At 37.5% G+C, this 26,515-nt stretch overlaps 1 protein-coding gene across 1 annotated transcript in view; it reads left to right on the top strand.

Annotated features, from left to right (window-relative positions):
• The window catches only part of mcu (mitochondrial calcium uniporter), a 104,359-nt gene that overhangs the window by 62,040 nt on the left and 15,804 nt on the right, over positions 1 to 26,515 (top strand). Inside the window, exon 3 of the mRNA XM_048205815.1 lies at positions 20,729 to 20,792. Coding sequence (XP_048061772.1) covers positions 20,729 to 20,792 — 64 coding nt within the window. The remainder of the gene's footprint in view (positions 1 to 20,728; positions 20,793 to 26,515) is intronic.

Raw genomic sequence — 26,515 nt, 5'->3', positions numbered from 1 at the left:
AAGTCAGAATTGCGAGATATTTCGCATTTCCCTGTTCCCTTAATAACTTGCAATCCCTGTTCACATGGATCCGTGAAAATGACTAAAAATGCTGTATTATGCTGCCAGGCCTGTAGTTGGCGATGTCACTTTGTAAAGAAAAACTGCATGCCTATAGACTGAACACGTAATACGCATGCGCATGACATTACCGTTTTCACATATTCGTGTTTTTGTAGTTTACACAGAGGCTATAATTGTATCCTTTTCAAAAACGTACACTTTTGAAACCCGCTTCCAAAAATTAGCATTTTCAGGTCCTTAAAACTGCCTTATTGTGTAAATGAATGGCCAAAATGCATAAAAACTAAAACCGTTGTTTTTTTGTTTTTTGTGTTGAAAATGGTGTGGTGTAAATGGCCCCTAAGTATGTTCAATGGGTCTGTGTTAACTTTGAATTGAATTGACCAATCATGTATGAGGTACAGTATGTTTCTGGCTTAAAGGTGCCCTCGAATGAAAAATTTAATTTATCTTGGCATAGTTGAATAACAAGAGTTCAGTACATGGAAAAGACATACATTGAGTTTCAAACTCCAGTGCTTCCTCCTTCTTATATAAATCTCATTTGTTTAAAAGACTTCCGGAAAACACGCGGATCTCAACATAACACTGACTGTTACGTAACAGTCGGGATCATTAATATGTACGCCCCCAATATTTGCATATATGCCAGCCCATGTTCGAGCATTAGACAAGGAAAGGCTGTATTAACGTCTGGATCTGTGCACAGACAAGGTAAGCAAGCAAGAACAACAGCGAAAAATGGCAGATGGAGCAATAATAACTGAAATGATCCATGATAGCATGATATTTTTAGTGATATTTGTAAATTGTCTTTCTAAATGTTTCGTTAGCATGTTGCTAATGTACTGTTAAATGAGGTTAAAGTTACCATCGTTTATTACTGTATTCACGGAGAAAAGAGCCGTCGCTATTTTCATTTTTAAACACTTGCAGTCTGTATAATTCATAAACACAACTTCATTCTTTATAAATCTCTCCAACAGTGTAGCATTAGCCGTTAGCCACAGAGCATAGCCTCAAACTCATAGAGAATCAAATGTAAACATCAAAATAAATACTTTACTCACATGATTCGATGTATGCATACAGCATGCATGACGAACATCTTGTAAAGATCCATTTGAGGGTTATATTAGCTGTGTGAACTTTGTAAATGCGCTGTAATATAGTCGAGAACTCGTGTGGCAGGGAGCACGCGATTTAAAGGGGCGGTGCGCTGAAAAAATCAGTGTATAGTTAATGATGCCCCAAAATAGGCAGTTAAAAAAATGAATTAAAAAAAATCTATGGGGTATTTTGAGCTGAAACTTCACAGACACATTCAAGAGACACCTTAGACTTATATTTCATCTTGTGAAAAAGCATTCTTGGGCACCTTTAAACTTTTGTGAGTTAAAAGCACACTTTGAGACACATTGTCAAAAGAAAGCGGCCCAGAATCTGGAAAAAAGAACACATCTGAGCTAGTCAATTTTTTCTTGTTGAATGACCTGCTGTGTTAAAAGTTAAGCTTTTGTGTTTGAGTCACAAAAGGCCATGCGTTTTAGGAGTAACAAGCACATTTAAATGCGGGAGTAAACTCACTAAATTATAGGGCTGGGACAATACATCAAATCTCGATTTGTGATACAAAGAATCTGAAGTGATTCTGATATTTTCCAATGTATCGCGATTGTCTCTCGAATCAATTCTGAGCTTAGTTTTTTTAATAGCAGATGGCACTACTATACGTGTTTTAGAAACACCCGTACTCTGCTTACTTGCAGTTTCTTTACACACTCCACTTAAACCTAAAATAATCATTCATAAAGTTCAAAAAGGTTTTCATTTAAAAAAAAAGGTTTTCATCTGTAATTCAAAAAGGCGAATTACAGATCTCGCATCATAAAAGCATTCTGAACCGAGGTGCAAGTATATTTAACTACTTACGTGACTCAGTAGAACGCACGATCGTTGTCCAGCACTCTTCTTCGTGACCATTTGAGTGTGGTTAAAAACTAGCCTTGAGCGCCATCTGCTGTTAAAACTAAGCTCAGAATCGATTCGAGAGAGAAAAAATATCAGAATCATTGTATTGCAAATCGAGAATCGATATATTGTCCCACCCCTACTAAATTATTGTCATGCATGTGTACAGAACACAGAAGTCCTGAAATTGTGATAGTTGTGTAGTTCGGCTCTGTACAATCTACTTAGATTTAATGTAAATTTGGATGTCACTGTCTGATCAGAAATTACGGTCAGAAATTGTAGAATGTGGTTGTCAGTCCTGTAAATGACCAAAGCCTGAATAAATATTCAACCTTTGTTCTCTACACAAAGAAGAGACAACCGGTTTGGTCGTGAGTGTGTGCCAATGTTGGGAAGTAACTAACAGAAGTAACAAGGCTACAACTTGGCATCTTTCATTAGCGTGACAGCTGTTTTAAAATGTGCAGCTTTTTCCAAGCTGTTTATTTCTAACAAATTACAATCTACAAGATGCTACACTGCTGCTTTCATTTCACGTTGTCTTGCACACAGTCCAGTTAGTGTTAACTAAAACTATTAAAAATTGTTTTAAGCAATTTAAATGAAGCTGAAATAAAATAAAATTTACTTAAACTTAAAAAAATAAAACAATTTGATATGTTGCCTTGCAACAAAGTGAAATTAATAAGTACAAGTCAATAATACATTTCACTGATATGTGGATCTCAGTGAGGCCTCAATGCTTTTTGATGCCTCAAAACACTCCAATTGATATTGTATGCACAAAATAATTTTACATGCACTCTGGCAATGACCTTTACTTTAGTTAGATGCAAAAGTAATAAGCCTAGTCATCACAGGTTCACATGGTAAAGAGCTTAAGTGTTTTTTTTAGGTGTTTTACTATGTTCAGTGTAAAAATCTATTCAGTTCAGTTAAGTGCAGTGTGGGTGGATACTATTTGTGAAACTGTAGTACTGATGATTTGTGAATAGAGTAGAGCTCTTCAGAAACATGATTCTGGCTAATGGTTGCCCGAGCAGCATGAGTGTCTCACATTTCCCTAAACCTCACTGTAATACACAAACATTTATGACATCATACTGAGTTTATGAATATCTGTCTGTTTCAGTGTATCTCACTGCACTGTAAAACATTGACCCGACTGAATCCAAACAGGATGATTCAGCTGCACTGATTTTAGATACAGATGCAGAAAGGTTTATTTTGCTAAGAGTTGTAAATGTGGTGTTATATTCAAATACAGTTCAGGCATATGGCTGTAATGTTTTGTGTTTCATTTTTTAAAGGTCAGACAGCAACAGAATGCATTAGGGAAATAATAAGACAAACTTGTGATAGCAGACTTTACATCAAACATCCCTAGTTTAGTGTCTAGTTCCCACAAGGTTGCTCTCAGTACTAGAGATGGCTAAACAACACGGAAGCTTTGACAAATGTATAATGCTACCAAAGTTTCTGCAAAACACTACAATTATATAATTACTATGTTGCTAAAACAATTATGAAAGCTTACACTTTTTTTTGCAGGAGATCACATATTCATTTATATTGCAGTTTTGCATTAGTAGAAATAAATGCAGTGACTTATTTTGGAAGAAATTATGGTTGCCATGTAAATGCAAATTGTTGCCATGGTAAAAGATATATATTTATGTAATTTATCACTGTTTAAGACAATTGAGAGGTTTAAATGTGGGAGGGAAATCTGATTAATTATCTGGTTAATTATGGAAGACTGTTTCAACCTCCAAAGTAAAAAAAAAAAAAAATGAAGTGATTTCTTGACATTTTAATTTGATGTATTATCCAATAATTTCCTTTTATTTCTTGGAATTGCAGACTATTTTTCTCATAATTCCAAATTCATTTCTTGGAATTAACTATATATCTCACTGTTGTGAGTATTTCTCATTACTGCAGTTATTTTTCATAAATGTGACTGTTTCTTACAATTCATAATTGCAACTTCATTTCTCGTAATTGCATCTTTATTTTGCAAAATTGTGAGTTTCTAGTTATTGTGAATTTATATCTCACAGTGTGACTTGGTTTATTATTATAAAGTTGCCCCTATTATGCTATTTTAAAGGTTCCTGGTTTTGTTTTGTAGGTCTCCTAGAATAGGTTTATATGCATCCAAGGTCAAAAAACACTTTAAATTTCTCATAATATACATTGCAGCATCACCTAATTTCTCGCTGTGTCTGAAATGGTTTGATCAGGGATTTGGTCTCTTTAAACCCCGCCTTTCCGAGAGCCTACTCTGCTCTGATTGGTCAGATGGCCCAGTCTGTTGTGATTTGTAGAGCCCTTACAGTGCGTGTCAGAAACTAAACGGCCATTACCATATTTGAATTTCAGTTCTGGAATCTTCCTCAGCACTTGATGGTGATATGAACGATGGCATCAGTTTTAAAGTGCTTGCTTTAAAGTACTTTTGAAGCGCTTGCAAAGTCTTCTCAACATGTCGACAACACGAACCAATCTCTTCCAGGCCTCAGCTACAATTACAGTGTTTGAGGGCGGGTCAAAGTAGACGTTGTTCGCAGGAAGCCAATGAAGACCATTGGCTGGCTTTATGCAAATTTGTCACAAACCTATGTTGGTTCGTGCAGGAAGTAAGACTGGAATTACTGACGACTCATTTCAGGCCATTCAGAATCGGATCTTTCTTTGGGGAGACAATAACTCTATAGACCTTTGCACACCTTTTACTTTCACAAACAGCCATATTGCAAACTAGATAATATCTGAAAAAGCTTAATAGGGGCATATTGATTTTTTTTTAACTTTTTTAAAGAGTCCTGCTCGTGCTTGTACATATAATGGTAGCGTATCTTAAATTGTGAAAATGTTTTAATTAAATTTAAAAAATGTGATGGTTTCTTTAAGGGTTAGGGTGTAACTGTAAGTAGTAAGGGGTGTAAAAATTTAAGAACAACAGATATCAATCAAATATTAGTGCATGTGTGTTACCATCTCATGCTCTTAATGAATGTGTTCATAACGATCACTGTGAAATACATGTGGCTGTTGTGTGCTGTGTGAAAGACTCAGATGGCCGTGTGTGTCTGCAGTAATACTACAAAGTGCTGCAGCACACAGTGATTAATGTTACAGGCATGAGAGTGTGTAGATGTGTTAAGGTGTTTTATTAACACCGCTTGTGCTCGTGTTATGTGCCGGCCACATCCTGTGTCGAAATCCTCACGTGCACGTACATGCGTATGCGGTGTGAAATGCATTCTGCTGAGCTGTTTCAGCGCAGTGCGGGGGTAGCGGGGGCGTTGTTGCATATCAAACAGGGAAACACTAGGATTCAGAGCGAGCGAGGGAGGGTGGGGGATGCCGGCGTGAGGAGAGGAGAGGCGAGGCAAGGGGTAACCCTCCTTTCCAGGCAAGGGATTCCACCACTGCAGTAATCAGCGTTTCCTGCAGTCTCTCTCTGCTGCTGCAGATTTCCCATGCACGCACGCTCTTACAAACGTGTTCCCCCAGAAATCCTTTCATCTGACTCCAGTCATCACGACACACTCTCGTGCTCTCTCCTTCTGCCTGTACTGAACCCTTCGGGTTGTGTTCTTACACTCAGTCACGAGATGCAGCGGAATAGGACAGAATGAGACGTTTTTCAAACTTGAACTATTTTTACTTTCAATGTGAAATATATTTTCCATAATAGTCTTTATACACCCATAAATGATCAAGTATTTAATTTCAAAATCATGTGCTTTAATAGGAGTTTATACTCTCTAACCAGGGTTATTATCATTAACTAAAACTAAAATCATAAAAATACATTTTCATTGCTTGAAATAAAATAAACATTAACTGAAATAAAATAAAATTAAACTTTTATCTTAGGAAGTTAGCAAGGTAATATGAGTGGGCAATATACCGGTAGACATGGTTAACTGGTAGAAATGTGTCAACTGGTAGAGATTTTGGACTATCGTCTCTATTGTGCCCACGTAACTTTGCTGTGCTGCGCGGTCATGAAAGCTTATTGTTTGCATGTTTAAAAGCATTGTGGTTTAAAAATAAGTGAAATGCAATAAGCAGCAAAATCGAACTCATTTGTCTATATGCGCGCGCTGAGAGATGTTTCTGAGCGCTGTCTGAGAGATGTGCGCACATGAAGCTGCTGCTCATAGAGTGTGTGAGTACTGAACTGAGTTTTTTTTTTTTTTTTTATGTGTTAGTCTTTGCAAGTATCCTAGTAAACAGTCATTTATGTGTTAAATGAACATAAACAGTTGAGAAAGAAAACACATGTGTAACAGTATATTAGATCAGTGCATTTGGTCTTAAAGTGACAGCAGCCTAATAAACCTGCTGATGTCTGTGCCGTTAATGTTAATCAAACAACAAAAAAGAGGAAATCTCTCACTGTTCTTGACTGAATCACTTTTGTGTCTCTTTAATAAGAATAAATGTATTTTTTTAACACGGTGAAGATAGCAGTGTTTTTTATACATTTGATTAATTTATACAACTTATGTAGTACTAATTTCTAGTGTTTGAAGTTTTTCAGGTAGGTTCTATTTTATCACTGACTGTTTACTTGTCTTCAATTAGCTTGAGAGTTTTTTAACAGGCTAGTATTAGTTTTTTGTGACATTGAAATTGGTGACAGGAATTATGTAATTTCAATGGTATCAAAAACTTTGATGATTTAAACCTTATTTAAAGGAAAAATAACAATATATAGTTATCGTGAAATAAAATTGCTCTTATTATTATTTAAGATTATGGTTATATACCTTTACAAGGCAACATTTCTTATTTTTATTTATTTTGAATTGAAGTACTAAAATAGCTAAAACTAAACAAGTTAAAACAAAAATATGTTGCTGTCCAAGTTGCAAATTTAATTGGTGCGAAAAATCTGAATATTGCAACAATTTTAAATAGCAGCATTAACTTCTGATGAGTTCAATAGAATGAAATTGACACCATGAAATTTATGCAAAATAGAAATAGAAGGAAGTTATAGCCACTGGGAAAGCCACTGTTATGTTTGTATTAAAGGGATAGTTCAGCCAAAAAATAAAGTTCTGTCGTCATTTCCTCACCCTCATGTCATTCCAAACCTGTATGACTTTCTTTCTTATGTGGAACATAAAAGAAGGCATTTTGAGAAATGGACTCCAATGTTCAAAATATCTTGTGCTCCACATAAGAAAATCATACAGGTTTGGAACAAAATGAGAGTGAGTAAATGATGACAAAACTTTCATTTTGGGGTGATCTTTCCCTTTAATTGTGTTATGACTATTTTGAGAGGTATAAACTTATAACAGATAGCTTCTTCTCTGACTGAATTATTCAGTCACATTACTTTTTTGATGCGCATCTAGGAATTGATTCAGTAAATGTTTTCATTGTAGTTTATGTGCAGAGAGAGAGAGAGTGGATATGTTTTTATACACATTTTATTCAATCGACAATTTTTCAATCAACATTTTTCATGCAATATGCCAAACTTTGCATGGAAACCCAGCAAGTGTGGTCAGGGATATTAAACAGGATATGTAACTCTATGTAAGTGGGCATTAAAAACATGGATTGTGCGATTAGAGAGAATAGAGAGGTTGTATGAAAGATAATGAAGATAAAGATATATTTTTCCATTAGGAATAGCATGCACAAATGAATTGTTCACAGTAAGACCAGGAGCATTAAAGAGTGAATTTTAATTTCCTATTGATTTCAACTTCAAAACCAAGCACTCATGACATGAGGTGCTAATAAACAGCAAGATATGACGCAATGGCTAGAAAAACATTCAGTTGTACATAGCCCAACAAATAAAAAAATGCACAAATGTTTTTTTCTGCCTTTGGCTCTCTCATGTCTGCTTGAATGACATTGATTCTACGGGTGCTATGCTATTGACTAGCCCTCTGTTGAATATTTCAGCCGCTGTGTGAGCATGCAGGGAGGACGAGAGGGGTTTTCTGGTTCCCCATCTTCATTACAGCCCTGCTGCACACTGAGTACTGTGTTCAACACACAAACACACACCACTGTGAATGCAGTGCCATTCATTTAATCCCACACAAGCTGTTCTCTTCTAATAACCAGCTGACACAGCGTACAGTGATTCTTTACAGTCAGTGCTGTTGCTTTTTGTATTATTTTGCGGCATGAATCTTGTTTCATCATATTTAATTCATACTGCAAGCTGACGACTGAGATAATACATTATTTCTTTTGCTACGACCCTGATTCAGTGGCCTAGGAAAAACTTTCAGTGTTTTAATTCTCTATCTGCAAAAGACATTTAGGAAATAGCAGTAGTACCAGTTCTGAATAAGAACCAGTTCTCAAATCCCAACCCTTGTTCTTTGTGGTCTTGCTGCAGAGCAGTACTCTGTGTTATTCCCTGACCTAAAAGGAGGAAAACATCTTATAAATCATACAGAATTATGTTTTTTGAAAATGTAAAAATGCAGAAAGTTTTCTGTGATGGGTAGGTTTAGGGTTAGGGTATAGAAGATACAGTTTGTATAGTATAAAAATCATTATGTCTATGGAAAGTCCCCATTAAAACCCAACGTACGTGTGTGTGTGACTGTGAGTCAATGATGTAGGATATTTTGCTGATGTGCTTTGTCTCCATAGCCAGACATTTGATTGTCAGCAGTATTATTTTAGTATTATTCATATACTATAACAGTATTTATGATATTTTCAGTTTTCGTTTTAGTTTAAAGGGATAGTTGACCCAAAAATTTGATGTTTATCTGCTTACCCCCAGGGCATCCAAGATGTAGGTGACTTTGTTTCTTCAGTAGAACACAAATGATGATTTTTAACTCCAACCGTTGCAGTCTGTCAGTCTTATAATGCGTGTCAATAGGAACTCCATCTATAAGAGTCAAAAAAACACGACAGACAAATCCAAATTAAACCCTGCGGCTCGTGGCGACACATTGATGTCCTAAGACACGAAATGATCGGTTTGTGTGAGAAACCGAACAGTATTTATATCATTTTTTACCTCTAATACACCACTATGTCCAACTGCGTTCAGTATCCGGTTTGTGAGGTCAAAAAACACATTCTGATGCTGGAAGTGATGTCTCGCGCTTTGCTTCAATGAGTGCGAGACATCACTTCCGTTGTCAGAGCGTGATCAGACCTCACACACCGGATGTGGAGGACAGTTGGACATAGTGATGTTTTAGAGGTAAAAAATGATATAAATACTGTTGGGTTTCTCGCACAAACCGATTGTTTCGTGTCGTCACGAGCCGCAGGGTTTAATTTGGATTTGACTGTTGTGTTTTTTTTTACTCTTATAGATGGAGTTCCCATTGCCATGCATAATATGACTGACAGACTGCAACGGTTGGAGTTAAAAATCATCATTTGTGTTCTACTGAAGAAACAAAGTCACCTACATCTTGGATGCCCTGGGGGTAAGCAGATAAACATCACATTTTCATTTTTGGGTGAGCTATCCCTTTAAGTTTAGTCATTTTTTAAGAATGAACAAGAGAGAACAATTTTAAGAGAACAATTTTTAGTTTGAGTGGACAGGGCTGCGGTGTTGCCTATATGGTTCCTCAGTTAAAGCCAATACAGGCTTGACTGACTGGTAAGGCCTGGAATGAAGTCAACATTGCTGACAGCCGACTGGCACAGGAAAGAAGGAAAGAGCAGCTCAGAGAAGAGTGAAGGTGATCAGAGATGCACTTTATTCTGTAAATGTAACGTGGGATGTACTGCAGTGCTGAAGAGTAAGGATGGCCTGGGGCAGTGTAAGAGAGTTTCAGGCCAGTTGATGGAACAGTCACATGTCCTATTGTGTCAGCGATTTTTATGATAATGTATATACATTTTTATTCCTTGCAAACTTAAATGTTTGCTTTGTTTTCAGAAAGCATGATGATAATCTTAGTAGCATCAGTAAGAATGAGTTAAAAATTACAAACCAATCAGTGATGTTTTGTAATATATGGCATCATTAACCAGCAACGTTTATGAATTTACTGCTGCCTTGGTTAGCTGCTGCCATGTGTCCTTATAATAACTTATGATAAATTTAAAGTCATATTTCTGGGCTAGTGGAAATGTGCACCGGAGCTCCTGATGCAGAAAAAAATCCTTACTGTTGAGTCTTGTATTGTAGACACATGATATGACATGGCAGGGGAAATAAGAGAATATGATAAATACAGTACAAGCCAAAAGAGAGAGAACTTAAAGGGATAGTTCACCCAAAAATGAAAGTTGTATCATTATTTAGTAGGGGTGTAACAGTACATGTATTCATCCTGAACCATAGGGTATGGAGCGAGCCACACTCCAATCCAGAAGGGGGCGCATGCGGTAATGCAACGCGGTTTGCTAACTATCACAATAGGAAACAGAGCAAAAGAAGAACGGTGCATGTGCGTATGACCGCTTGAAAAACAAAGTCCTCTAGATGCATGCATGCATCGAATGCATCTTTCTGTGCTTACGGACAAAGGAGAATACTTTGAAAAGGCTCTCACTCTCAACTGTACGCAAAACGGAGTGGAGCACGGAAAATTAAGTACTGTATAGGAAGGTTAGGCTTAAGGTTTAAGTGGATCAAATTGTACATTTGCACTGTCTGTTCAAAATAAATAAAAAGAAACCTAGCATTGTGGATTTATTGCTTTTTCCAGTAACACTTTATAGTTTAGGGTCCAATTCTCACTATTAACTAGCTGCTTATTAGCATGCATATTACTAGATATTGGCTGTTTAGTAGTACTTATAAAGCACACATTAATGCCTTATTCTGTATGACCATATTCTACATCCCTTAGTCCTACCCAATACCTAAGCTTAACAATCTTAACCAATAAGCAGTAATTAGGGGTTTGAGGCAGAAGTTAAGTTAGTTAATAGTGAGAATTGGACCCTAAAACTAAGCGTGACCATTTTTCCTATTGTAACGAAATCGTACCAAACCGTGACCCCAAAACCAAGGTACGTACAGAACCGTGACTTCTGTATACTGTTACACCCCTATTATTTACTCATCCTCAAGTTGTTTCCAACCCCTGTGAATTTTTTTCTTCTGCTGTGCACAAAAGAAGATATTTTGAACAATATGGGTAGCCAAACAGTCAATTGACTTACATAGTATGCAGAAAGAAAAAATAAATAAATACTATGGAAGTCGCCAAACATCAACTTTTTGGTTTTTGGTCATCTTTTGTGTTCAGCAGAAGAAAGAAAGTCATACAGAACTTTCATTTTGTGGGTGAACTATCCCTTTAATGTTGTGTTTGGCGCCTTGTCGTTGTCTTGCTCAGTGGACTTGTCTAGATCTTTACACAAGGGCTGATGCTTCTGTGTCAGTGCTAATTGTTTGTTAAACAGTAAGTCAATGATTGCTTCACAACCTAGCCACCTCTTGAATTAACAAATTAAAACCAAACTGTGTGAACTGAAACTCTATCTGAATCTCCTACATTAGCAACTGACAAGCAACTCTTCACTAGCAACAGCAACTAAACACGTGCTACAGAAATAAAGCAAGCAACACCACAATCTATTGTAGATTCCAAGTGACAAATTGCTTCCCCTCAATCTCTTGCTATCTTCTCTTCAGTAAATAATTGAAGGCCATCAACTTGCTTTGCTGTTGGTTGTGTGTAGGCGTTCTAACTAGACTGCAGTATCCAACTCTTTGAGCAGGCGGATCTTGTGATTGTCTTCACTCCTGTTGGTAATTGCCACATTGCATCGCTTCTCATTTTTTTTACACAAAGCCGAACGTTGCTTGACTTTTTCAGACTTTGGCCAGTGTCGCATATGCCACCTTAATTCATTACCTCTCAATGAAAAATGATGGTGTCTGGTCTCTGCTAATCACTGAACTCCACTCTAGACAGAAAGGGACTGTCTGAGCAACCACAGTGCATTTTTGAGCAAGTTAATCAGAAAATGGAGAAGAGGAATATACTCTTTCAGGATAAAAATCCTTTAGGTCCTGCAAATTCTTCTGGAGCATCAGTGAATGTTTGAACCATTTTTAATAGTTGTGTTTGAGTCCCTCAGTTGTCCTCAGTGTGAAAAGATGGCTCTCAAAATCACACAGTCACTACTGGAAAGGGTTCAAATATGCAAAAGATGCTGGAAAACTGAAGAATTTGCAGGACCTGAAGGATTTTTCTGAAGAATATTGGGCAGTTTAACTGTTCAGGACAAACAAGAGACTTATGAACAACCATCACAAATCATAAAAACAGTCGTGGATCATCCAGGTAATCAGACACAGTATTAAGAATCAAGGGTATGTACATTTTTGAACGGGTCATTTTTATAAATTCAGCTATTTTTTGACTATATGTAAAAATCTTTTATGCAAAATATCTTATTCAACACAGTGCTAAATAAAAATGTATGTAAACTTTTGAGCACGACTGTATACAGGGTATGCATTGATGCCATTTTCACTGCCAAGACGCTCCCTCTGACTGAGAGGCAAAACATCCTTAAACATGACTGGATTTAGCAGGGGAAACTGAAAACGGAAGTAAAACAAACAATTATGTGCTTAAATTAAAGGCAGTTGACGTGTGGCCAAGAATCAAGTTTCCTGACGTTTAGATATACCTGATTTTGACACCAGGGAAATACATAAAGCAAAGCTTAAGAACATTTGATCTGCTTGAAAATGCTATAAATGCAATATGGGGAAAAAAAAAAAATAAAAGTAAATTATACCTGTTTACACCTGATATTAAGATTTTGGTCGATTGGATCCCAAGTAGACAATCCAGAGTAGTAGATAATCCATCTCTTTTGTCCACTTTCAACCACTTCTGTGATTTCCTGATTTCTTCAAGGGGAGAGTCTATGGGCGGGTAAATATGTTTTTTTTTTTTTTTCTATCTTTCTATCTATTTTTCGATCTTTCTATCTTGGATAAAGTAAGCTTGCACAATTTACATATGAACGCACTCAGAGATGAAGGAAAACATGTGGAGAGCATCAGCTTTCGTTTCTGCTCTGAGAGCTGCAAGACTACGCCAAACGCTGTGAGTGCGTGTTAGAAGTCAGGAATGGTGAGAGAACATTGTGCTTGATATTTTTTTCCTCTTCAAACCGAACTTGGGTCTTCAGCCGACAAACTTTAAATCCCATTTGGCTAGCGCACTTCCCATAATGTTTACGCATTAGGTCAGTAGGCGGAGACTAGGCGGTCTCTTGTTGCGAATGCATTCAACCATATGAGCGTCTACACTACAAAAGCAGTCCGGTCAAATGCATTTTCGACTACCTCTGGAAGTGGTCGAAAGTGGACAAGCTCAAAACGTTTTAGACCCGGTTTACACCTGTATTTAGTGTCACCCATTCGTGATCCGATCGACCAAAACGCATCTTAATACCAGGTGTAAACAGGGCCTGAGAGGACCATTGCTGAGCCTCATGATTGTGCGTAAGTATCTTCATAATAAATGTCAGATAATTTGATCTATTTATTACCAGGAAAAGTTAGTTCAGGTTGTAAAATGTCACAGTGACCAATAATAACTATTAATAAAAAAATGTATCGGGTACAAAATGTGTACTCTCACATGTAAGCTATATCTGCTTCTCCAGAAGCTCTCATTGTAGCAGCTTTTGAAACATTGTTTCCTGACAGGCTGTTAAAAGCTTGTTCACCTCGACGCCCAGAAATTGCATAGATGCCAGTTCAATCAGATTGGATCAGATGATTTATGCTGGCTCTTGCCATTTTTATGCGCAGAATGCATCAGACGGTTCATGAGCTGTCTGTTTTGTGTGAATCTGACACTTCTCTTTGTTTGTTTTGGTAAAGCTAAATACTGTTGTTTTTGTCTAATGCCCCTGCCACCTTTCCACATTTATTTAGTCGCAATAATGAAAGCACACATCACCCTCTGTAGAGGGTCTGGCTTGTTATCTCTTTATTACTAATTAATGACAGTCCTCGTCTGAAATTTGCACTTAAGCAGCTGTCACAGAACTGCAGTGACCTCCAGTCTCTCTTTTCCCCCTCAGGCTCGACCCTTTCACTCATTAAACTCCTTCACACCTCTGTGCTGTCTCTCTGCAGTGTCATTTGACATGTCAGATCTTCTCTCATCATTGTGTGTCTGATTGGCACAGGCATTGTATTTGGACATCTTGTGGCGTTTTATCGACACGTGACAATCAAACACTGTGTTTGCGATGACAGTTAAGGCTTTAGATCAGGTGGAACAATGACTTCCCACTGCAGCAGTAAACACTCCAAATGGACCTTCATCAGTTGCATGGTACCTCAGTGCCACTTTAGCGTCCATGCATGTGAATCTTTAATTAAATCAATACAAATCAATATTTTTCCCACATTTCAAACAAACCAGTTTGAATTCTAATAAATTAGCCTTCATTTGGTGGTCCATTGGTATTGCCTCATTAAGAATTAATACAGCCAAACAGCTTTAAACTGTGGGAGTTTTGTTGTTGTTGTTGTTGTTGTTTTCGTTTTAAATCTTTTAGTCACACAGTTTAGATAGAGTTTTTAATACATTGACCTGTAAAAAAAATCAGACAGATTAAAAACTTTAGCTTTGAAACTTGTCTTAGTCATGTTTCCTGGTTCCTTGCCATCTGTTTCCCTTGCCCTCATGTCACATGCTTGCCTTGGTTCATGTGTTATATTGTCATTGGTTTGCCTTGTCATGTGATGGTCTGCTCTGTTTGCCATTGGCTCTCTGTTTGATTGCGTCCAAGCCCTCGCGTTTGCCTTGTTACTTTGGCCCCGTTTCCACCTGGTATTATGATGCGTTTTGGACGATCGGATCACTTTCAACCACTTCCAGAGGTAGTCGAAATTGCATTTGACCAGATTGCTTTCATAGTGTAAACGCTCATGTGGTCAAATGTGTTCAAACAGCGCAAAAGACTGCCTACTCTCCACCTACTGACCTAATGCGTAAACATTATGGGAATCATGCTAGCCAGATAGGATTTAAACTTTGTCGACTGAGACCCAAGTTTGGTTTGAAGATGAAAAATGTACCTTGCACAATGTTCTCTCACCATTCCTGATTTCTTACACGCACTCACCCCGTTTGGCATGGTCTTGCGGCTGTCAGAGCAGAAATGAAAACTGATGCGCTCCGTATGTTTTCCGTCATCTCTGGGCGCGTTCATATGTATCATATGTTCATATGTATTGCGCAAGCTTATTTTGTTCAGTAGATCAAAAGATCTGAAAAAACCCACACATTTACCTGCCCATAGACCCTCCCTTCGAAGAAATCAGGACAGAAGTAGTTTAAAGTGGACAAAAGAGACAGATTAAAATATCAGGTGTAAACAGGAATGTGTCTCCCTCGTCCACTTGTGATCGGATCGACCAAAATGCATCTTAACACCAGGTGGAAACAGGGCCTTTGTTGGGTTTTGAAGTATTTTGCTGTCTGAAGTTTCATGTGTCAGGTCATAGTCTATAGTTCATGTTTATGGTTTATAATGACTCTCTTCTGCAGAAGAAATTCTGGACACTATTTTTCATGCACTTCGGATTTCGAGTTTCAAGTCAGACAAGAAAACTCTAAAGTGTCATTTTAGTCTACATGACTTGTGGCTTCAGAAGACTTGGAATATAGCAAATAACAAAGAGATTGAAAACTGTAAGGGTTGTTACTCACTAGTCTTCTGGTTCTTGACTGTTAACAGCATCATTAGGTCATAAAATCTGTCCAGAAGCGCCATTAAGACAGATTTTGGATCAAACATCAGTTCATTTGAAAAGATCTCAAGAGTAATTTCTTCACTAAATCTCTACTTCTTTGATAAACACTCATGAATGTGCCCAGGAGAGCTGAGGTGGGAGCTGATGTGAAGATTTTCAGTGAGTAACGACTTTAAATTATGGTCTGTGAACAGACAAAGCTATCTTTTGGCTTTAGACTCAGGATATGGTGTTGTATATATGGTGTTGGACTACTTTTTGATCATGCATCATGCATTTGATAATGCATTTCCAATTCACTTCCTTTGTACTGAAAAGAGTGGCCTGGGTATTTATTTATTTATTTATTTATTTATTTTATAAATTCATCTTTTGTGTTCCACAGAAGAAAAAGAAATTCATGCAGGTTCAGAAAAATGTGAGGAAGAGTAAATAATGCCAATATCTTCATTGTGAAAGAACTTTCTTTTGAACTTGTGGTTTGGAACATGATTAACTAAAGAGTTGTTCACCATATCATCTGTTAGTCCAGCTGATCATCCTCTTAAACCAGCTTGGACTTTCATACTTGCCCTTGAAATTTCAGGGATGTTTGAATATTGTTTGTGTGTATGTAGATACACCAACTGACAGCTGGGATACAGTGCAGTCACTAGTCCACCTGGATGTTGGGTAGGGTTGCACCAGCTGTTCATAAGTTCTTACATAAATTGAAACGTAAAGTTCACACTATAGGCTTAGTAACTGCTTGCTAGTTTGTAACAAACTCGGTTGCACCATTAGTTCTTAAGGCAGAACATAACTAGTAGCTCATAAGCTCTCCATAAAGTAATATGCATAATATGACATTTACCCTGCGTTATCCAATATCTGCCTTCAAATACGTGAGTAGAAGTTGGGTTGAAATGCTGTGAATTTCAGTTTATCCTTGATTCTAACTTATTTTGCCTCACATAACTAACAGTACAAACGTTTCCATTCAAATACAATAATACTTAATAAGTATGAATAACACAATAGGTATTTTTATATGTAAATAGCATTCAGAATAAATAAATAAATAAATTCTGATACAAAAAAAACATAAGAAATGACATTTCTTTAAAACATAAGATATTACACACAATGTTCTCAGTCTAAAAATGTAAATGAGTGTAAATGTCAGCATTATCATGTTTGTCATTATGAATTGTTTGTCAAGTAAAACAAGAGCATATTGATGCATTTCAGTCAATCTGCTATTTTATTCCAACCATTACTCCTGGTCGGAGGCTTCTGTATATATTTAGTTTATATGTAGAGTTACATTTCAAATAAGTTTAATCGTGCAAAAATATTTAGTAGTTTTGCGCAAGTTGTAATTTTACGTCAATACCAGACTAAGGTGTAACTTACAAACAGCTGGTGGAAAAGGCACCTGGTCCCTTGTGTTTTGCATCTAAGCATGTAGGTCATGGTGTTACAGTAGAGTGAGTCATTTTGCTTACAGTAGGAGTAGGAGATGTTTGGAGCAAGTAAACGGTCACTTTTAACCAAAGCGAAACTACTACAAGGACAATCCACCTGGAGCAACCAAGTACTCAAGGGCACAGAGCTGATACTTCATGACTTGTTCCGCACTTGTTCCTTGTTCGAACCAGCAACCATCCTGTTACAAGCCCTGGGTTTTGACTGCTGCACCACAAGTGACTCACTGCGAGTAAATCTGCTGCTGTGAAGTATTTTAGAGTGCTGTCAGGTTAGTGGGGCAGTGTGTGTGGGAGGAGAGTCCGTGTGTAGATGCGTGATGCGTGGGCGGAAATGTTGAGAGCTCTATTTCAGGAAGACATGGAGCGGTTCGTGAAACACGCTGACAGAAAAGTCTGGATCAGAACTGTTCACCTCAGTACTAGCTGGACACCAGGTGCATGCTAAAACGACCACACTGCCCATCTCCAGACATTCTACACCCAAACATGCTGCTGCTGCTGCTGTTAACTCAGCAAACTGTGTGTGTGTGCTCGTAATGCTGCGTATGGCAAAGGTCCCTTGAATTCCCATGATCTCATTATAGAATCCCCATTCAATTTAGCCACAACCCTCTCTCTCTGCTCTCTTTCTCTCTATATTTGTCTCGCTGTTTGTGATGATTGTCCTCTCCAGAGGCACAGTGGAAAATGTGATGTATTTTCCCTTGATTCAAAGCATGTGGTTCCCTTCTGGTTGCCTTTCACTTCAGAAACACCCAATTGCCGGTTTAAGAGAGACAGAGGGTGTTCCGTCAGATGTTACTGTCCACGTGTTTTTCTGCCCAATCCTCATTTGCATACTTTTTTCTGGGGATCTGGTATTTATAATGTTGTTGCATCAAATGCAAGCAGCATTTTCAAAGTTCCTATGCAAAGTTAAAGGGTTAGTTTACCCAAAAATGAACATTCTGTCATTAATCACTCACCCTTATGTCTTTCCACACCCATAAGACATTTGTTTATCTTCAGAACACAAATGTAGATCTTTTTAATGAAATCTGTGAGCATTCTGTCCCTCCTTTGACAGCCTATGCAACTACCACTTTCAAGCCCCAAAAAGGTAGTAAAGACATCATTAAAGTAATCCATGTGACTCCAGTTGTTTAACCTCAGTTTTATGAAGCGACTTGTGCTTTGTTTGCACAAAATAACATAATTTTCCACTTTATTTACAAAATATTGTTGTTGGAGATTAACATTTTGTAAATAATGTGGTATATTATGTTTTTTTGTTTTTTTTTCCCCAAACAAAGCACTCGTGTCGCTTCATAAAATTGAGGTTAAACCACTGGAGTCACATGGAGTACTTTAAAGGATTAGTTCACTTTCAAATAAAAATTTCCTGATAATTTACTCACCCCCATGTCATCCAAGATGTCCATGTCCTTCTTTCTTCAGTCAAAAAGGTTTTTGATGAAAACATTCCAGGATTTTTCTCCATATAGTGGACTTCAATGGAGCCCAAGCAGTTGAAGGTCAAAATTACAGTTTCAGTACAGCTTCAAAGTGTTCTACACAATCCCAGATGAGGAATAGGTGTCTTATCTAGAGAAACCATCACTCATTTTCTAAAAAAATAAAAATAAAAAATTATATACATTTTAACCATAAATGCTCAACTAGCTCTCTTCTTCTTCTCTATTAGAATTCCGGCAGTGTAGACGCTGCTAAGTGTATTAATGCCCTCCACAGGTCAAAGTTTGAACTAATTGTTATATACTTGGACTAGCATATTGTATATGACAATTTAGTTCAAACTTTGACAAATAACAAAAACCAAACTTATTTAAAAAATGAACGCTTGATAAAAACTGCCTATAATGACAGAAACTATCTTTGGTAAACATTTATTTGAAGTGTAATTTGATCATTTAGTGGCTCACGTCCCATTTGTTTACATGGAGATTGCGGGGTTTATGACCTATACTGCATCCAGCCACTTGGGGGCGATTGAAATGCTTTGGCTTCACTTTTCAGGACGTGTGTTGCACTCCCGCTTGAAAATAGTAGTTGAGTAGACTGTCAATGGAGGGACAGAAAGCTCTGAGATTTCATTAAAAAGATCTTTATTTATGTTTCAAAGATGAACAAATGTCTTAGTTTGGAACAACATGAATTTTTGGGTGAACTAACCCTTTAATGTGCAGTCACATTAGTGAAATTTTTGGTTTGTTTCATGGGCAAAAAAAGGTCCATTGTCAATAGTGTATGGATTCATGAAGCACTGCTTATGCAAAAATTCACTTTCAAACAAAGCAACTTTATGTTTGCAGAATTCAAGTGACCAACTTGAACACAAGCGCAATCTGCATAGGGAACTTTTTTGGCCCTCGTGTGAAACTCCCAATCGCACGGATTCCTATTGGAATTACTCGATTTTGCTCTCGAAATTTCGCTGAGCAATGGGAAAATGTGACCACACCTTTAAACAATTATAATTATATATAAAATAATTTATCTACATTTGTGTTGTGCTTTCTTTAGTGGAACATAAATGGAAAAAGAAAATAATTTATGAAGAACATCCTGGCCATTCTTTTCAATAAAAAGTAACTAGGGAACAGGATTTCCCCAGACCAGTCCATTCGTTGAAAAGGTCTGACTCGGATGACAATTTTTTCCTCCTATGAATTCTCCTCAACTTGGCAATAAGAGTAAAGGCAGATTTAAGAGAAAATTAGCTGTGAATAATGACTGACTTCCTCACACAGTGCTATCATATGATGTCAGAAGACTTGAATATATAGTGCATAATGTTATATGGGCTGTTTTATGATACTTTTAAGGTGCTTTTTTGTCATTTTGAAGAATTACAATCCCAGTTCCCTTCTACTCCCATTATACTGGAAAGAGTGAACCTTTTGTGTTGTACAGTAAAAAAAGTAATACAGGTTTGGAATGACATGAAGGAGAGTAAACAATAACCAAATTTCCATTTTGGGCAAACTATTCCCTCAAGTTTTGACTACTGCTGCTGTTTCATTTATCCAGCAGTATGGACCTCAGTCACTTTTGTTCTTCATCGCACCTCTTCTTAGTCAGTTATAAAAATAAGAACACAAAATAGTTTCCATGATTCAGTGGTTCCTGCCACCTCAGTGTTTGTGTATACTTTGTGTACATGTTCAATACCAGTGTGTTGCTCAGTGCCAACCCCCTTCATATTTTCAAGACAAAACATTTCCATTTATCCCCTAAAGGATTGCTTCAGATCAGATACACATAGTAACACATACAGCAACTATTCAAAATGACAAAAGCCCATCTGTGATCTAAGCACCATCATATCTCACACTCTGCAGTCAGACAAGTCTAGACAAATGGGGAATATCTACGATCATTTAAGCAGGCTTGATTGTGCAAGCAGTTTAGTAAGAATATGTTTGTGTAGCTGTATTGCTGAATAAGTTTCAACAACAAATGACCACCTCCTCTCTCTCTCTCTCTCTCATTGTAGGGCTGGAAGGGCTCCCCCTCATGGCAGGGTCAAAGACTACTGTGTTCACCTGCTGCTACAGAAGGTGAGTGTTCATTTTCATGTTGTTTATTTGAAAACATGCAAATACGTGTGAGTTTTTGCATCACTGAGAGCTCTGCTGTGACCGCCTACTTATCGGTCTCAGAAGCGTGTTTTTCATTCGGTTTTCTCTGAAGACATTTCAGAAAATTCTTTAATAAAGAGTTCAAAGCCTTGAACCAAACCTCTGAGCTCTGAGAACATACCGTATACACAACAAATAATAATTGATTTGAACTAAATGTTTGAAAGTCTGGTAGAAAAGACAAAGAGTAACTTGAGTAACATACTTAATTGTATCAATTGTAAGTTTAATCAAATGAAACTGAGTCTAGGTTTTTATCTTTTATGCTCTAAATATCCCAATATCCCTTATTTACTAACATTAGTTGACACTACCTAAAAAGCTTTAGAGACTGAAGCAGTTCCCATTTCCACAGTGGATCTAATTTTAGGGTTGTAGGCATGTATAGTTGAATAAAGTGAATAAACTATGCAATGCTAGCATTGTTCTGTGAATGATTTTCAACAGAGAGGATCATTTACTGTGTTTTACACACCTGTCACTGCAAACGTTTGCCAAACAGGTTTTATCATTATGGAATTATGAATTATGACTTAAATGAGCTATGTTTCAATGCACCCAAATCATCCTGATTTCCACTGTCGGGCCAAAAAGTGATTGATTGAACTGGCTTGATGGCCCCTAGAACTTGATGGCTCAATCGGACTGAAAGCCTTCATGTAAACACCTCAGTCAATCCAGTTGAGGTCCATCTGAATGAAATTTCGATCGGATTGAAATGGTTGGTGTAGACCTGAAAAAATAATCAACAGGAAAAAATCAAGCATGTAAATGCTTGAATCAATCGAATTCAAAAATACAAACATGCATATATTTATTTAAGTCTTATGTCTTACAAACTGGCAATTGTAGGAGACTGAATATTTACTAATGTTTGAAAAAAGCTCTTCTGACATAAATGTGAGCTTTCTTTTTAGATATGTCATCAAGGCTATCACAGTGACTTTCTCTGGTTCTGTACCCCAGGGTTGCCAGATCTGTACAATAAAATCTGCCAAATTGCCAATCAAATCTAGCGCAATTACATTCTAGGGGGTAAAAATTGTGTTCCGGGGCAGGGGGTTGTCAACCCGTGGACTACACAAACTACCCCCGGCAAGTGACAGCAGTGTAAAAGTAGCCCAATTCTTTGTGAAAACCGCGGACTTGGCAACGCTGCTGTACGCCACAACTGGATTACATGTAATGCACAAGTAAATGAATATGTGAATCAGATTGCAAAAGTTTAGGGTTCATATAAACAAAACTTTCAGAAACTGAACTTGTATTAGATTCTTTCATATTGATTAAAATTAAGTGAATGTTTATCATTCTGGATGACATACTCACATCTCAGCAGTAGGTTGTAGATTTTCACAAACTTCTAATTCAGAAATGTGCCTTCATTTGGCATTCTGTTGCATTTTCCAAGAATTCAGACTTTCGGAGTTGGAATGGAATGCATCCCAGGCATGAAGGTTTGGCTAGTTCAGTTAACCCCATGCTGGTAGATACCATAATTTAGCCATTATTAGGATAAAAATGCTGTTCACCATTTATAAGCATTCAAAATAATTAAAGGGTTAGTTAACCCCAATATGAAAATTCTGTCATTAATTACTCACCCTCATGTTGTTCCATACCTGTAAGACCTTATTTCATCTTTGGAACACAAATTAAGATATTTTTGATGAAATCTGAGAGGCTTCAAGGTCCAAAAAGGTAGTAAAGACATTGTAGTAAAGATGTTGTAGACACAGTGCAGCGGGTTCTATGTTGTCTCATGCTGTCGCAGGAGCCAGCCAATAATGAGTCGGCGTTCTGACATAGAACCTGGAAGCACTGCACTGTGTCTACAATGTAAACAGCGAAGGAGAATGACAGAAGAAATTGTTGAATAAAGTTATTTTTGTGTTGTTTTTGCACACAAAAAGTATTCTCGTCACTTCATAACATTAAGGTTGAACCTCTGCAGTCACGTTGACTATTTTAACCATGTCTTTACTACTTCTCTGGACCTTGAATGTGGTACTTGCATTCCTTTCTATGGAGGATCAGAAACCTCACGTATTTCATCAAAAATATCATAATTTGTTTTCCGAAGATGAACGAAGATCTTACGTTGTGGAACGACATGATGGTGAGTAGTTAATGACAGAAATGTCATTTTTGGGTGAACTAACCCTTTAATTTAAATGAGAAAGTTAATAAATAGCACTCTCTCTACCTCCTTGAACTCAGCACAGCTCAAGGCAGTGTTCGTAGTGCTTTGTGGGTATATGTAGTTCTGGTGCTACAGCTACATTAGAGTAGAGTAGATCTGACTGGATGGGTGAGGGGGTCAGTCTGCATGAAGAGAGCAGTGAATCTCTGTGGCACTACGACAATTTATACCCAGAAGGTCAGGAGAGGTGAAGACATAGAGAGGGGTATGATTGCGGACTGTTAACTCGGTGCGCTGTAGAGAAAGTGATTTATCTCGCAGTGGATTTTAATAACAGCTCCTCTATAACAGTTGGATCATGACACGCTGCATCAGAGCAGCTGATTCAAACCCTTAATGCTGTCTGTGATTTTCTGTACTTTAGCTGGCTCACTAAAGACTCAGTGCACATTCATCCTGACCAGTGTTGAAAAAGATAACTGTAACCTGCCAGGCTGCAAGATACTCGCAATGTCAGGCTGTGATTTTTGTTTCCTACTCTGCAATTTACAAACAAAATTACCTAATGTAAGCTATATAAGGGGGCAATGTCTTTTTAATTGAATAGCGTCTAAAATCAGAGCAGCACGATCTCAATTAGGGTAATTGCATCTTACTAGAACACTGTCAATACAACAGAAAAGATCCTCAGTGATCATTGAAATAAACCATTTGAATGAACCAATTTGCTAAAATTGCCTCTCCATCATCCCTCCCCCCACCCAAAAAAAAAAAAAAAAAAAAACTACGGGAATAACAAGAATTCAGCTCAGTATTTCGTTTTTCGTTGGAAAATAATGGAAAAAAGGAAAAAAAGAAAGAAAAAAAACAGCTTCAATATTCAATCTCTACACGAGGGCGGGAATGAAACGCCCCTTTCCTCTGATTGGTCAGCCGAAGATCAAGTCGTGCCATCATCAGTTCTTCCTCATTTCCACGCAGCAGAATAATAGTCCTCCTCAGCTGCATTTGTACGGATTCTTAACACGTTCATTTAATCTTTTTCTCACCAAACAACCTGACTAACCAATGGCTCGACACAAACCATACCAGTGCAGAGACTAGACAGGACTTTCTTCTTTAATATTAAAGGTCCTGTTTTTCGTGGTTTTTTGAAGCTTTGATTGTGGTTATAGTGTGCAATATAACATGTGTTCATGTTTCACGTGTAAAAAAACACAGTAATTTTCACATAATTTACTTATCTGTATACCGCTGTTTCCACTGTCATAAAAACGGGCTGATGACTTCCTTGTTCTATGAAGTCCCTCCTTCAGAAATACGTAACGAATTCTGATTGTGCCAGCGGTTCCTGTGTTGTGATTCGACAGCAGTTTAGCGAACCTTGCCCGGAAAAGTCACGCCTCTTACCATAACGTGGAGATGCACGCGCTCAGTGTTATTGTAAACATGTCTTTAATTTTACCCTATCAATTTGAGCCGGAATCAGACCCGGTGATTGGACTGCGGGATGAAAATAACAGCGTTTCGACGACATGGCGACAAACACACTCTACAAACGCAACTCTTGTGTATTCCTGTGGGCGGAGGTTAGTCAAAAAACTGTTTTAGTGACGTCATTAAAGAAGGAAGTAGAGGGATGTAGTCCAAACTGGCCGTTCGATGTAGGCGACTTCTGTTAAATAAAATATCTCGCTTGGCATTGAACTTTGAGCTTTAAAATTTTACAGATTTTATTTATACTCTAACAACATTACACACTAACTAAAGTTTGAAACATGGGATCACGAAGAACGGGACCTTTCAATGAAAAAAACGACTGAACGACCGATACATGGATTTTTTAGATGTTTACACTACAAGTTAAATAAAAAACATGGATGAAAAATTGATCGATGTTGTGTGAGGCTCATTAAAAATATTAAAAATGTTTTAATAAACTATATTATAATTATTAGTGTTATTATTATTACTTTAAGAAGTACATTCTACTATACTATAGTAATATATTTCTGTCATGATTTCCTCAAGTTAAACCAAAATTTTATTTTGGCAGAGTGTACTGAGATTCTGTGTGTATCTGACAATAGATTTATTAAATGAAATTGTGAAATGCTGGTGAAGCAGTTCTGGAGATGTGTTCACGTCCTCATACAGTGAGACAACAGATGCTAAAAACACCACGAGCACCAAGCGTTCTTGAGTATGTATAGTAGACTGAATTGTGCAGCTCATTCACACAGAAACACACAGGACATGCAGAATTCATATTTAAATAGCAGTCTTTCTGCAGTTTGGTATTCACAGAGTCAGACGCTAGTCTCAATTTGATTACATTTACAGACCTACTTTCGATGTATTTATTCCATTTATTATGACTGGATTCTGCATTTCTGTCTGCATTTGCTGTATAGTGGAAATCATAGGGTCCTAATGAAACTTCAGCCCTGCATATGCCCCTGACAAACACTCTTTGAATCATTGTATCAAAGCCACTGACCAATCTTTCATCCAGCTCATTTCTATGTGAAAAGGCCATTCTGAGACCGAAAAAAAAAAGGCTCTGCACTAGCCCCTTTAACCTGCTGGTCTCAAACCACAAATTCATTCTGGCGAAGCTGATGCAAAACAAAGCTAGATTGCATAAAACTAGTTTGCTCACATTATAATCACAGAAGCTGTCTGCACTGGAAACGCCTGATGTGGCAATGAGATGTGTTCAGTTGACAGACATCCAAAATGAAATTATTACTTTAAAGAAAGTGAATCAAATTACTTTTGATGTTAAAATAGGTTTTTAAAACTCATAAAACTGTAGTCAGGCCATTTATGTCACCATTCAGCTCTGAAGTCAATGGAAACATGGGCCTAAAGAAAGTGAATCAAATTACTTTGGATGTTAAAATAGATTCTTAAAAATTCTTAAAACTCGCAAGACCATAGTTACATCAGTTATGTCCTCATTCAGCTCTGAAGTCAGTGGAAACGTAGGCATAAAGAAAGTGAATCAGATTACTTTGGATGTTAAAACAGGTACTTAAAACTTGTTAGACTTTAGTTATGTCATCGTTCAACTCTGAAGTCAATGGAAATTCTGGAAAGAAAGAAGAAAACGAGTAGGGTCCGTTGATTGTCTTTATCGTCCATACATTAGATCTCACTGCAGAGCATCTCGGACCCCCTCATACTCATTAAACACAACGACTGCAGTAATGAGGCAGAGCTCTGGATCAGAACAGTACAGTCTACAGGACAGCTCGAAGGGACAGGAGATGCACTGACAGTAAACTGTGATGTACAGTAATGTCTGGCTTGCTGTTCGCTCTGGAGAGAGCATTCATAACTTAACTTGAAGGACAGTTCTAATGCTGCAGCAGTGTGGTGAATACTCCCATCATTCAACAAGGTCCTGTGGTTCCCCCTTAATGTCATTACATTACTGCCCCCTGCTGGCCATCTACTCACCTACGGTCCACACAAGTCCCATACACACTCTCGG

This window comes from Megalobrama amblycephala, linkage group LG10 (assembly GCF_018812025.1).
Source record: "Megalobrama amblycephala isolate DHTTF-2021 linkage group LG10, ASM1881202v1, whole genome shotgun sequence".
Lineage (NCBI taxonomy): Eukaryota > Metazoa > Chordata > Actinopteri > Cypriniformes > Xenocyprididae > Megalobrama > Megalobrama amblycephala.
The sequence above is the reverse complement of the archived record's forward strand: the minus strand, read 5'-3'. Positions and strand labels throughout refer to the sequence as shown.